The following is a 14,460-nucleotide window of genomic DNA, read 5'->3' as shown; positions in this document are numbered from 1 at the left end:
CTACAAACAGTTTTGCAAAGTAAGAATGCTAAACCAGTAATTAAACATGTTAAATTACGTCTTTTCTACAACTATGCACCAACACCTGCCTTTTAACTCAAGAAAGCACTCAGGGATGCAGCGGGAGGCCATTTTTCAGATGCAGTAAACACGACAACTGTGTGAGTCATTCGAAAATCACGTGATACTGGAGAGAATGATGCTTGATGCTCACGTGGGTAGCTCCCATGTAGGTGGGGCTTATTACTAAATGAAAGAAAGGCGAATGTTCATTTGATCGGGTGAAACTGACGTATGCCCCAGTTCGTTTCTGAAACCCCACTGGGCGAAGAAACGACGAAAGTTCAGCAAAAGCACTCATCGCCCGATACCAGTTGTGGCAAGAGGCGACGCCACAATGCGGTGCGTGAACACTACAACAATATAGGCAGTTGCGAGTGTGTACTTCGGGGGAACTCTGCTCTTAGAAGGGCCGTGCGCTGGACGGAGAGCATCCCTTTCTGTCGTGGCTCCGGAGCAGACATTTTGTTGTGAACTCCTGATATCTAGTAATACCTCCAGATTGGAGATCACAAGCTAAGAACTGGCTTACTTAAGTTCTGTCAATAATTTGAGGGCAACAGTGTACACATCGCTCAGTCTTAGTGACTGAACGTTTTTCGCCTCACAGAAACTTATGTCAGTTTACAACCGTATATTCAGTCAAGGCCAGAATAGAATTGTGAGGTCTACATGTTCGCTAGGCGTCGACGTTCCTGCCACTGATGCTCGCCAGAGCCGCCCACGGTCTGCACAAGGTAAGTACCGCACGCTCAGATGCTAAGTGTGGGAGTCACTAGAGTGTGTTTACTTCCGCTTGAGAGTGGAGTTGATTTGCGTAGTTTTCCCTCGCGCCCCTTTCAGTCACGTATTGCACGTGTCTTCTTGCGGCTTAAAACATGGGGAAGGCATTTGGCAGGTAGAACATACTGTACCGCTACAATAGTAGTACAGTCAATTGTGTGATTTTTATAACAGTGTCAGCGTAATATTTTGGGGTACATTTTCATGTGTTCGTTATACTTAAAGCTGTGTTAGTATTCGTTTTTGTATTGAAATTACGCTAGTGTAAGGCTTGTTTTGTTTAATTTTCATGTGTTTATCTTGTTTGAAGTTAGGTTCATTAAGATTTTCTTGTATTAATTTTTCCTTCATCGCAAAATACACAAACTGAACCCACTGCGTATGGCGATTATCATAATCAAAATATTTAATACAGGTAATACTTGTTTGATCTAAAGTAGTAGTTACCACTTCCTCATTGACACATTTTAGGTCATATATAACACCTATTATTCTGGTGTAGAACGTCACGTGGCGCCTGCCGCTGTGGCCGAGCGGTTCTAGACGTTTCAGTACGGAACCGCGATGCTGCTTCGGTCGCAGGTTCGAATCCTGCCTCGGGCATGGATGTGTGTGATGTCCTTTGGTTTAAGTAGTTCTAAGTTATAGGGGACTGATGACCTGAGATGTTAAGTCCCATAGTGCTCAGAGACATTTGAACCATTTTGAAGACCGCCCGAGCAGGCGTAGCTTCATCTTAGTGTTTCTTCTTCTCTGTTAATAGATGACTTGACATGTCATATACCAGTAGAAGGCTGAGAAATCGATCTGTTTAGAGGTGTATAACACACTTGATTTCTTTCGATATTTTGCGAATTATAAGCAACAGTTTTCCCGTTTTGTTCGGTATATCCCCCCCCCCCCACCCAAAAAAAAAGTGTATAGTGTGGAAAACAAAGTAGAAGAAAAGTGTGAGAAATGCCTGGTGGCGTTACACATATCTGTATTTATGTATTTCCTCGGGTATACCATACCAACAAAACCTAAAACAGTGTTCTCTGCACTTCTCGTCACTCCAATAAATAGTTACGATAAATTTTGTAAAGAATTCGTATCAAAAATAATATAATTTTGAGAAGAGTGTCTAAAATAAAAAATGCTGAGTTTCGTGAATGTAAATAATAAATATAGGATCGACAATGAGGAAAAATTATTAGTAACTCAATGCGTTAAGCAGACGGTCCTAATGCTTTTGGCTCATAAAGGTAAGATACTGGGCATTTGTTACTTACTGATCACATCTGTTAAAGACAGCTACAATACTTTCCCATGTGAAAATTTTGGCTGTTCTTGACAAATTATTCGCCACGTCTCTAACACTGGAAAATCATATACTCAGTAATTCGGTGGATTTTTTGTGTCATACAGCAGTTATTTTATTATTGCATACCACAAAGGTATGAATGCTGTATCAGATGTGCACCTGTATCGGATACATGATACTAATGACAGCTTTCGCTGTTTAATATGGCTTGTGAATCTTTCATCAACATCGTCGTTTTACAACTCCAGCTTCCAGGGTGTGGTGTACAACCGCTCGCCATCTTCTTCCGTCCAGGAAAACTTCCCATTTATGACCTTTCTCCCCCACATCTGATCTTACAGTTTCTATCCAACGTTTTCTTGGTCTTCCCCGTGGTCCTCTTGGCGGGTCTTTCACTGTTCGTTCTCAGTATGTGTCCGTACCACTGAAGGCTGCGTTTCTTTATGACAATGGTAATTCACCTCATTCCTAATTTTGTCATTTATAGTTGTCTGACTTATAGCGCTAATGAATTTAATTTCTGTTTCCAGAATTCTGCTGACATCTTTGTTTAGTCGGATACATGTTTCTAAACCATATGTAAGGACTGGTACGAAACAGGTTCGATACATCATCGCTTTTACTTTTCGTGGCGTTTTATCGTCCCAGAGAAGATTTTTGATTTGACTGGAAAAAGTGGATGCTCTTTGTGTCCTGCTGAGGACTTCCTGCTTACTGGCGTTGTCTTTCAAGATCATTTTTCCTAGGTGCTTGAAATGGGAAACAGATTCTACTTTGACTCCTTCTAGAAATGTATTTGAGGTTGTTGATGGTCATTTCTACTTATTTTTAGTGTGAAATTTCTGAATGTGTTGTCCCAATTGCGCCGTGGTAAAAATTGTTGTTTTGAAGAGCGCGGCCTAGCGCGTAGTGTGAAGCAGTCGCCCTCCATTTCTGGCGGTGGCAATCGCAGCTTTGGTGTCTCCCTCTGGTGGAAAGGGGAAAAGTGGCCTGTCCACGTGCATTTAAGGGGCGCTATGAGCTCGCCAGTCGGGCAGTCTGGTCAGTTGGTCAGCCGGGTCAGTGTGGGGCAGTCAGTGTCTGTCTGTCGTCCGGAGTTCTAGTATGTGTTAGGCCGCCAGTCTGCTCGAGTTGCTCGGGCAACAGTCTTTGGCGATTGGATCGATCGGTTGGTCGGTAGGGCACTGGGAAACAAGGTGACTTGTCCGTCTTGAGCGTCGGCGCATGTGAGGTCGCCACGTCAGTCCAGTGACTCGCGCCGTATGGCGAGGGGTAGTGGCTTCGCGGCAGACACGAGAAACAAGAGTCAACCCACGACCTCAGTCTGGCCGGGGCGAGCTTTGCCGCCGTGAGACGGGAGATCGGCGCGCCTTCCTGCGTCCGTTGAAGCGGCTGGCAGTGGAAGGTTCGGGAGAGCGTTTTGGGCGTGCTGCGCCAGGTCTTCGCCAGACATCGCAGTTTCTTAGATCGGCTACAGAAACGAACGCGTAAGTCGTGAGCAAAACCAAGTTCATCGTAAACAAAACCCAGAAGAAATGCCAGAGATGTAAGTCAGAAAGTAACAGCTTGCAGGAGGAGCAAAGTGTGTTAAGCAGCTGGGCGTGTAGACAGTCACTCATACGAGGTAGTATTTACTGCCCAGTTGCGGGTGTTAAGTTACTCGGTGGCTTTGAATGACTGAGACGACATGACGCCTTTCTCTCCTTTATTAGCACCCTGTAACGCCTCCGAGTCGCTATCGATATATTTCGCTGGCGGGGATCTTATCACCGATAGACTACGTTTTATGGCAGTCCTTATGAATGCGTTACAGAGTTGATACATAAAATTCTTATAACAGTGATAACTTGACTTCCATGTTTCACTGTAGTTTAACACCTGCAATGATGAATATAACAGCCACAGGAGTTCTGGCTGCTGCTGTAATAGGTGTGTTGAGTCATTTTTGTTGCTTCTGATTCGTACTAATACGATATAATTATACAACAAAAATATTTTTGTATCAAATCACACGATAACGATCTTCTGTTTCTGGAACTTGAAGGCGCCAGGCTGCTTCTCTTCACACGTGTTTTGTCACCTGGCTGATATTGTTGTTGTGGTCTCAGTCCAGAGACTGGTTTGATGCAGCTCTCCTTGCTAATCTATCCTGTGTAAGCTTCTTCATCTCCCAGTACCTATTGCAACCTATATCCTTGTGAATGTTTAGTGCGTTCATCTCTTGGTCTCCCTCTAAGATTTTTACCCTCCACGCTGCCCTCCAGTACTAAATTGGTTATCCCTTAATGCCTCAGAATATGTCCTACCAAGCGATCCCTTCTTCTAATCAAGTTGTGCCACAATTTTCTCTTCTTCCCAATTGTATTCAATACCTACTCATTCGTTATGTGATTTACGCATCTGATCAGCATTCTTCTGTAGCAACACATTTCGAAAGCTTCTATTCTCTTCTTGTCTAAACTATTTATCGTCCACGTTTCACTTCCATACCTGGCTACACTCCATACAAATACATTCAGAAACGACTTCTTGACACTTAAATCTAAACTCGATGTTAACAAATTTCTCTTTTTCAGAAACGCTCTCCTTGCCATTGCCAGTCTACATTTTATATCCTCTCTACTTCGATCATCATCAGTTATTTTGCTTCCCAAATAGCAAAACTCCTTTACTACTTTAAGTGTCTCATTTCCTAATCTAATTCCCGCAGGATCACCTGACTTAATTGGACTACATTTCATTATCCTTCTTTCAAGACACTGTTCATTCCGTTCAACAGCTCTTCCAAGTCCTTTGCTGTCTCTGACAGATTACGATGTCATCGGTGAACGTCAAAGTTTTTATTTCTTCTCCGTGGATTTTAATACCTACTCCGAATTTTTCTTTTGTTTCCTTTGCTGCTTGCTCAATATACAGATTGAATAACATCAGGGAGAGGCTACAACCCTGTACAACCCTGTCTCACTCCCTTCCCAACCACTGCTTCCCCTTTCATGCCCCTCGACTCTTATAACTGCCATCTGGTTTCTGTACAAATTGTAAATAGCCTTTCGCTCCCTTTATTTTACCCCTGCCACCTTTAGAATTTGAAAGAGAGTATTCCAGTCAACATAGTCAAAAGCTTTCTCTAAGTCTACAAATGCTAGAAATGTAGGTTTGCCTTTCCTTAATCTATTTGCTAAGATAAGTCGTAAGGTCAGTATTGCCTCACGTTTTCCAATATTTCTACGGAATCCAAACTGATCTTCCCCGAGGTCGACTTCTATTAGTTTTTCCATTCGTCTGTAATGAATTCGTGTTAGTATTTTGCAGCTGTGACTTAATAAACTGATAGTTCGGAAATTTTTACATCTGTCAACACCTGCTTTCTTTGGGATTGGAATTATTATATTCTTCTTGAAGTTGAGGGTGTTTCGCCTGTCTCATATATCTTGCTCACCAGATGGTAGAGTTTTCTCTGGACTGGCTCTCCGAAGGCCGTCAGTAGTTCTAATGAAATGTTGTCTACTCCCGGGGCCTTGTTTCGACTCAGGTCTTTCAGTGCTCTGTCAAACTCTTCACGCAGTATCGTATCTCCCATTTCGTCTTCATCTACATCCTCTTCCATTTCCATAATATTGTCCTCAAGTACATCACTCTTGTATAAACCTTCTATATACTCCTTCCACCTTTCTGCCTTCCCTTCCTTGCTTAGAACTGGGTTGCCATCTGAGCTCTTGATATTCATACACGTGGTTCTCTTCTCTCCAAAGGTCTCTTTAATTTTCCTGTAGGCAGTATCTATCTTACCCCTAGTGAGATAAGCTTCTACATCCTTATATTTGTCCTCTAGCCATCCCTGTTTAGCCATTTTGCACTTCCTGTCGATCTCATTTTTGAGACGTTTGTATTCCTTTTTGCCTGCTTCATTTACTGCATTTTTTTATTTTCTCCTTTCATCAATTAAATTCAATATTTCTTCTGTTACCCAAGGATTTCTAGCAGCCCTCGTCTTTGTACCTACTTTATCCTCTGCTGCCTTCACTACTTCATCCCTCAGAGCTACCCATTCTTTTTCTACTGTATTTCTTTCCCCCATTCCTGTCAATTCCTCCCTTATGCTCTCCCTGAAACTCTGTACAACCTCTGGTTTAGTCAGTTTATCCATGTCCCATCTTCTTAAATTCCCACCTTTTTGCAGTTTCTTCAGTTTTAGTCTGCAGGTCATAACCAATAGATTGTGGTCAGAGTCCACATCTGCCCCTGGAAATGTCTTACAGTTTAAAACTTGGTTCCTAAATCTCTGTCTTACCATTATATAATCTATCTGATACCTGCTAGTATCTCCAGGATTCTTCCATGTATACAACTTTCTTTCATGGTTCTTGAACCAAGTGTTAGCTATGATTAAGTTATGCTCTGTGCAAACTCTACCAGGCGGCTTCCTCTTTCATTTCTTAGCCCCAATCCATATTCACCTACTATGCTTCCTTCTGTCCCTTTTCCTACCCTCGAATTCCATGACTATTACATTTTTCGTCTCCCTTCACTACCTGAATAATTTCTTTTATCTCATCGTACGTTTCATCAATTTCTTCATCATCTGCAGTGCTAGTTGGCATATAAACTTGTACTACTGTAGTAGGCGTGGGCTTCGTATCTGTCTTTGCCACAATAATGCGATCACTATGCTGTTTGTAGTAGCTTACCCGCATTCCGATTTTTTATTCATTATTAAACCTACTCCTGCATTACCCCTATTTGATTTTGTGTTTATAACCCTGTATTCATCTGACCAAAAGTCTTGTTCCTCCTACCACCGAATTTCACTATTTTCTAACCTACCTGCCTGATTAAGGGATCTGACATTCCACGCTCCGATCCGTAGAACGCCAGTTTTCTTTCTCCTGATAACGACGTCCTCTTGAGTAGTCCCCGCCCGGAGATCCGAATGGGGGACTATTTTACCTTCGGAATATTTTACCCAAGAGGAGGCCACCATCATTTAACCATACAGTAAAGCTGCATGCTTCCGGAAAAATTACGGCTGTAGTTTCCCCTTGCTTTCAGCCGTTCCAGCACCAGCACAGCAAGGCCATTTTGGTCAGTGTTACAAGGCCAGATCAGTCAATCATCCAGACTGTTGCCCCTGCAACTACTGAAAAGGCTACTGCCCCTCTTCAGGAACCACACGTTTGTCTGGCCTCTCTACAGTTACCACTTCTTTGTGGTTGCACCTACGGTACGGCCATCTGTATCGCTGAGGCATGCAAGCCTCTCCACCAACGGCAAGGTCCATGGTTCATCGGGGGGACTTCTATTGTGATTTAAGAATAAATACCAGCTTTAGAACATTTCCGAAGGGAGCGTCCAGTTCTAGTGAAATTCGATGTTTTCTTCGGTAATGAAGTCACTTCATGGATCATTCAAATCCACAATAGTACCTGGACATTTCTCAGAACTGAAAGCAATCTGATTGCTATGCAACAGAGCCCCGAAGAATATTTCTCCATACTTTGGTTACCTCTTTCAGCTCAACATGGTGTCTGCAGCATCTGGAGCAGATTTCTACAACGGCGGAAGCGTGTAATCGCTATCAGTTTCACACTTCGACCTGTGTACGCTGTATGTATTTACCCACAACAGTGAACATACAGTTACTCACACACATAGAAAGACAATAGAAGGTGGTGTGGGAAAGATTTCAGTATAAAGGTCCTGTAGAGCTAAACAGTAATTAGCCTACTAGTAGTAGTAAACCAATTTTTTTTTTCAAATGAACCTTTATATATGGCGACTGTGACAGGACACGATCCTGATACAACAGTACATGAACAAAATGAATAGTGAACCTGCAATATAAGTATGTTAGGAATTGAGTAATTAATGTTCCATTGTGTGTATATATGTCTAGTTCTATAGAGTAACTACATTATGGTCCTTTGTATGTTTCATGCTAACGGAACGTGCGGGACTATCTTGTGAACAGAACGAGTACGCCGTCCCAGCAGCCGAGCAGAAACTTCAAAAGGGCCAGAACATTTGAATTACCAGCTTTCTTGAGCTTTTATGCATTGTAGTGACCTTTCACGTATTGATTTTCTAAATATGAATAGTGTTGCTACATTAGTTTTACTATAATTCCAGTATTTCAGTAGATATAGTAAGACAATATTTTATGTGTTATCTATGTATAGCGTTTGTGTCACATTATAAAGTGTACATTAACAGCATTAGGACATTAACTTTTTGCATGTGTAAAATTTAACAGTCACTTTAGTAGGACTTATTTAGTGGAGAAACTGTAAATTGTTCATTTACATGGTGATAACTAGATCTATGTTACAAAGCCAATAAGCAAGCACGCATCACAATGCCACAAAATGAATTCAATAGTGTGAATGCATCGTCAACTAGTGCCACAGAATTTAATACCGGCGTAGTTAGCGATATGTCGATTACGGCTGAGCAACCAGGAGTAATTAAGTCCCTCACGCAGTCGACACAAGTGGTTGCTAGTTCCGACATTCATATGTCGAATGAAGTCCAGAGAAATATGCAGCAACCGACAAACAACATGAATTTCATCCCTGACACAGACGCGTGCGAAAACGAAATGACTGTACCGAAAAATGTGTCGGTACAATCCTCATTAAGCCCAGTGCAATCGACAATTGCTGAGAATATCGATTTGTTATACCAGCTGATGTCAAGTTTAACTGTCATAACACAAGGGATTAAAGCATTGGAAATCACGCAATCCACGTTTGCAAATGACATGAATCGTAGATTCCAAGTATTGGAGAGTGCGCAATTTAATTTGGCTCAGGAGCAATGTAATAAACTAAAAGAAATAAATGATAAGATTACTGAAAAATTCCAAAGTTTGGAAACAAAGCAGAGTCACTTGATTGCCAGTCAGGCTCAACTCATAGTTACACAAGAACAACAGTATCAGGAATTAACAACCAAATACAAAGACATCTTATGTCGTCAAGATACACTAAATCATCAAGTGCAAGAAGTTATTCATGTACAGAACACTATTGCGCACGACGTGAATACAATTAAGTACGATAACGATCAAGCTGCCATTGAGCTTACTCGGAGGATAGACACTCTCAGGCTCGAAGGCGAGAAACACATAGAGAAACTTTTCAATGAACGTAAGATCGCATTCTCTAAGGACATTGAAGATTGGGCGAAAGAGCAAACCGAGACAGCGCGAAATTATCTTGACACAAAACCTTGAAAGAAACAGTTTCTAACGTGCAAGTTAACAACGAAGCTGCACAAGAACAACTTAAAGCAGAAGTTAAAGAGATTAAGGAGAATAAAGGAGATGAATTTCCTGCTTGGAAAGCAAAGATAGAAAATACATTAAAAGCATGCCAGCAGGACCTAGGAGCACATACTACTTGCAGTTTATCAAAAGCAGACGTTATTCCTGATGAAATCAGTGAAACTGAATCCATGCAACAATATCCAGGTAGCGGTGCACATTCACGTAATCAACCAGAAACAAATTATCAAAATTATCATTCACCACGAAGTAGCCACCTGAATACACCTGTGACTATGAATGAAGAAAAAATGCTTAAATATCGTCAATTCCAGATATTTATTCTACATCTACATCTACATCCATACTCCGCAAGCCACCTGACGGTGTGTGGCGGAGGGTACCCTGAGTACCTCTATCGGTTCTCCCTTCTATTCCAGTCTCGTATTGTACGTGGAAAGAAGGATTCTCGGTATGCTTCTGTGTGGGCTCTAATCTCTCTGATTTTATCCTCATGGTCTCTTCGCGAGATATACGTAGGAGGGAGCAATAAACTGCTTGACTCTTCGGTGAAGGTATGTTCTCGAAACTTTAACAAAAGCCCGTACCGAGCTACTGAGCGTCTCTCCTGCAGAGTCTTCCACTGGAGTTTATCTATGATCTCCGTAACGCTTTCGCAATTACTAAATGATCCTGTAACGAAGCGCGCTGCTCTCCGTTGGATCTTCTCTATCTCTTCTATCAACCCTACCTGGTGCGGATCCCACACTGCTGAGCAGTATTCAAGCAGTGGGCGAACAAGCGTACTGTAACCTACTTCCTTTGTTGTCGGATTGCATTTCCTTAGGATTCTTCCAATGAATCTCAGTGTGGCATCTGCTTTACCGACGAACAACTTTATATGATCATACCATTTTAAATCACTCCTAATGAGTACTCCCAGATAATTTATGGAATTAACTGTTTCCAGTTGCTGACCTGCTATTTTGTAGCTAAATGATAAGGGACCTAACTTTCTATGTATTCGCATCACATTACACTTGTCAACATTGAGATTCAATTGCCATTCCGTGCACCATGCGTCAATTCGCTGCAGATCCTCCTGCATTTCAGTACAATTTTCCATTGTTGCAACCTCTCGATACACCACAGCATCATCTGCAAAAAGCCTCAGTGAACTTCCGATGTCATCCACCAGGTCATTTATGTATATTCCCGAAAGGAAGTCGATCAATCCCATGGTATTTATCAAGCAATTTAGAGGGATATTGCCATGAATGGGGACTGAGCAACAAAAAATTATGTACGTTGCAGGATTCATACATGGAGATGGATCGATGTGGGCGTCAGAAGCATCCGATTGGTGTCAAGATTATGACCCATTTGAACGCGCTTTCTTGCACAAATACTGGAATAAGGGAGTACAAGAAAGACTACGTAAGGAGTTTTTGCCACAACCTTTTTCTTTCGAAAATGGATCTTTAAGAAAGTATTTCGAAAAGTATATAAATAAAAGCAAATACTGCAATGAACCAATCCCGACGCAGGATATCATTCGGATATTAAAGGGCAAACTTCCACTTGGAGTTAAGGAAAATCTTCTACATGTGCCTGAACAACATGGGGAAGATTTTCTAGCTACATTGGATTCAATAGACATTCTGTTCGAAGAATAACGTGTGCGCTATAACCAACCAAGTTAACAACCTAACAAATACTACAGTAACAACAAAGAGTATGGAAACAAACCTTTTGCACAAAATTCACCAAACCCACAGGTGAATTATTTCCAGAAAAACGTGAAATTTGGTAACGAAAATCTCGACCAGTGTAATCATGACCAACAATGTGAACAAACATATAAACGGAAATGGAGGAAGAGTAATGAGAAGAGGAAAGAATACTATCAAGAAGGGAATTATCAGAAAAAAACGCAGATCAGGAACCAAACCAAGAATATCATAACCAACCACAAACTTCAGGTTGGGTACCAAATGCTAATGCAAATGAATGGAGAAATCAATTACCAATAATAACTGACGTAACGGAGCAGGCATCTACTAATAATGGACAATCGTCAAACTAAAGTCAACTGTCAGAAGCCCCGACGGTGCAGTCGAGGAAGTTTTGAGGGGGGACAATTCAAGCGTCAATTTTTTTCGGTACAATGATGGCAGATTATTAATAGAAGAACTTCAGCAAGATATGATGCCTTGTCAAGAGGAACGTATCACTGAAGCTGTTGCGAAAATTCAGGCGGCAATTGAAGGTTTTACTGTGCAAGTTACTTTAGATACAGGAGCAGAAGTAAATGTCGTTTCTGAGAAGTTATTCCAGAAAGCAAATCCACCGATTTTTCCTGTTCAATGTTGTAGAATTGTAGGTCCTACTGGTCATAAGTCTTCTCAGATTAAAGTGCAGACTCAACTCCAGTTAGATATAGGAAATGTAGCTATAAATTGGTTGAGGATTGTATCCTGGGTATAGATGAATTTAGAGAGAAAATTGGCATATCGATTTTTCTCTAGGCCGTGCCAGTTTCACAATAATGGATCAAAAACATCAAGTGAATCTTCTCAGGGAATATAGTACCCATGGAAAGTATTGTCAGGGACGAAAGCTGCAAATAAAATGGATGCATAGCAAACCTGCACGGTATTACCAAATTAATTACTTGCAACCAGTCTTAAAACCTGAAGATGTGGTATACGAAAAGGTGCAAGAACCTGAATATTTGCAACAACATCAAAGAAAGCAATTACATTATCTTCTACAGGAATATCATGAAGACTTTCAAGAAAGACCTGGTGTAATCAAGGGATACACATCCCATTTAGATGTGATTCCACACCAAGTTTTCTGCCGTATTTTTTATGCAGTACCGTGGCACCAACGAAATGCAGTTGATGCGGAAATCCAACAGATGCTTGAATGGGATCTGATCGAACCTTCGACGAGTCCATACTGTAGTCCGCTTAATGTTGTCCCGAAAAAGTTCGTCTCGTGCTAGACGCACGGCAGATAAATAAGATTATCGTGCCCGTGCGATCTCATCCGGAAAATATAGATGAGTTAATTCAAAAGTTCGAGGGGATAAAATACTTAACAAATATTGATACGAGAAGTTCATTTTGGCAGGTGGCTCTAGACGAACCATCAAAAAAGTACACCGCGTTTGTACATGCACGTAGAAGCTATGAATCTAAGGTTTTACCTTTCGGGCTAAAAGTGAGCTCAGGAGTTTTTATAAATGCTCTAGATTACGCATTGTGACCTGCACTTCGAAGCAATTTAACTTTGTTTGTGGACGACATGCTCATAGCTACGACCACATGGAAGGAGCACGTTGATTTATTGAGAAGAGTGTTTGAACGTTTCAAGGAAGCAGGCATAACCGCAAATCTGCAAAAGTCCCATTTTGCACGAGATAAAATCAAATTTCTGGGGCATCTTATAAATGCAAAAGGCATCTTACCGGACTCCGAGAAACCGAAGGCAATCAAAAAGGCAATTAAAGGGCTTCCTCAGAGTTGTCTCTTTTTTCAGGCGTTTCATTCACGACCACTCTATTCATGCAGAACCGTTGTACAGCTTGTTGCGCAAAAGTACTCCGTGTGTGTGGACGCAACAATGCCAGAATGCATTTGAAGCAATAAAACATGCCTTATTCAATTCACAAATATTATGTCATCCAGATATGAGCCACGAATTCGGTTTGATGGCAGATGCTTCGGAAATTGGAATAGGTGTATGCCTCTTCCAAGTAAAGATGATAGATAGAAAATCAACTTTCTGTGCAATAGCTTTTGCTAGCCGACTCTTAACAGCTTGTGAAAGAATTATGCGACTACCGAAAAGGAAGCATTGGCCGTAGTCTGTTCATTTAAGAAATTTCACTATTACCTATACAGAGCGAAGACAACAGTATACTGTGACCACAAAGCGTTAAGTTTTTTGCAATATTACATCCTAGACTAGCCAGATGGGCGCTCTCACTCCAAGAGTTTCAGTTTGAAATTGAATACATAAGCGGACAAAATAATTTCATCGCTGATGCACTGTCTAGAATGACAGATGGAGATTTGTCAAATATCAACATCACGGACAATCAATCCGAATTTAAAGTTCTTATAATGACTGATAGAATATAGAGGAAACATTTTCTTGACCTGTGTAAGAACATGGGAAAACTACAGAATGAAGATCCTCGTTGGCATTCAATAAAGGAAACTTTGGCAAAACCTGGAAACGATGATCTGAAGAGACTGTACAAAGTTGAGGACGACGTCTTATTTTTCAAAGGGCATCTTGATTCAGATTATTGGAAGGTGTGTATTCCCGAGAAGAATGGGAATGACTTAATTTTGTACACGCACATAAAAAAAAATGGCTCTGAGCACTATGGGACTTAACATCTGTGGTCATCAGTCCCCTAGAACTTATAACTACGTCAACCTAACCAACCTAAGGACATCACACACATCCATGCCCAAGGCAGGATTCGAACCTGCGACCGTAGCAGTGAAGCGGTTCCGGACTGAGCGCCTAGAACCGCGGGACAACCGCGGCCGGCACACGCACATCACTTAGGGATATTTTGGAGTATTAAAGTGTGCTCGGAAGACTCAAGCATACTGCTACTTCCCAAATATTCGCAGGAAAGTACACAGACAGTTAAGGATATGTAAAATTTGTCAGCTAGCCAAACCAGGAAATGTTGTGTGAAAGATTTCCTACATCCTATTATACCCACTAAACCGCTGTCAATCATTTCGGTCGACGTCTGTGGTCCTCTACCATCATCAAGGGGAGGATGCAAATATATTGTAGCTTTTCTTGATATATGCACTAAGTATGTCAAACTTCATCCGTTAAAATCAGCTACTGGTGCTTCCATAGTCAAGAAGGTGGTCAAGGATTATATAGTCAAGGAAGGCAAACCAGAGGCTATTCTTTCTGACAAAGGGTCAATATTCACTGGATTTCGTTGGAGGCAAACATTAACCAGTTGTGGTATAAAAAGATTCTAACATCAGTGTACCACCCTTCGGCG

At 41.4% G+C, this 14,460-nt stretch overlaps 1 protein-coding gene across 1 annotated transcript in view; it reads left to right on the top strand.

Moving 5' to 3' along the window:
- The first annotated feature begins 13,588 nt into the window (after window positions 1-13,588).
- LOC126285032 (uncharacterized) overlaps window positions 13,589-14,460 on the top strand; it is a 191,774-nt gene continuing 190,902 nt past the window's right edge. Inside the window, exon 1 of the mRNA XM_049984356.1 lies at window positions 13,589-13,735. Within this exon, the coding sequence (XP_049840313.1) occupies window positions 13,589-13,735 (147 nt within the window). The remainder of the gene's footprint in view (window positions 13,736-14,460) is intronic.

This window comes from Schistocerca gregaria, chromosome 8 (assembly GCF_023897955.1).
Source record: "Schistocerca gregaria isolate iqSchGreg1 chromosome 8, iqSchGreg1.2, whole genome shotgun sequence".
In the NCBI taxonomy this organism is placed as follows: domain Eukaryota; kingdom Metazoa; phylum Arthropoda; class Insecta; order Orthoptera; family Acrididae; genus Schistocerca; species Schistocerca gregaria.
Note: the sequence above shows the minus strand (reverse complement) of the source record. Positions and strands in the feature narration are given on the sequence as shown.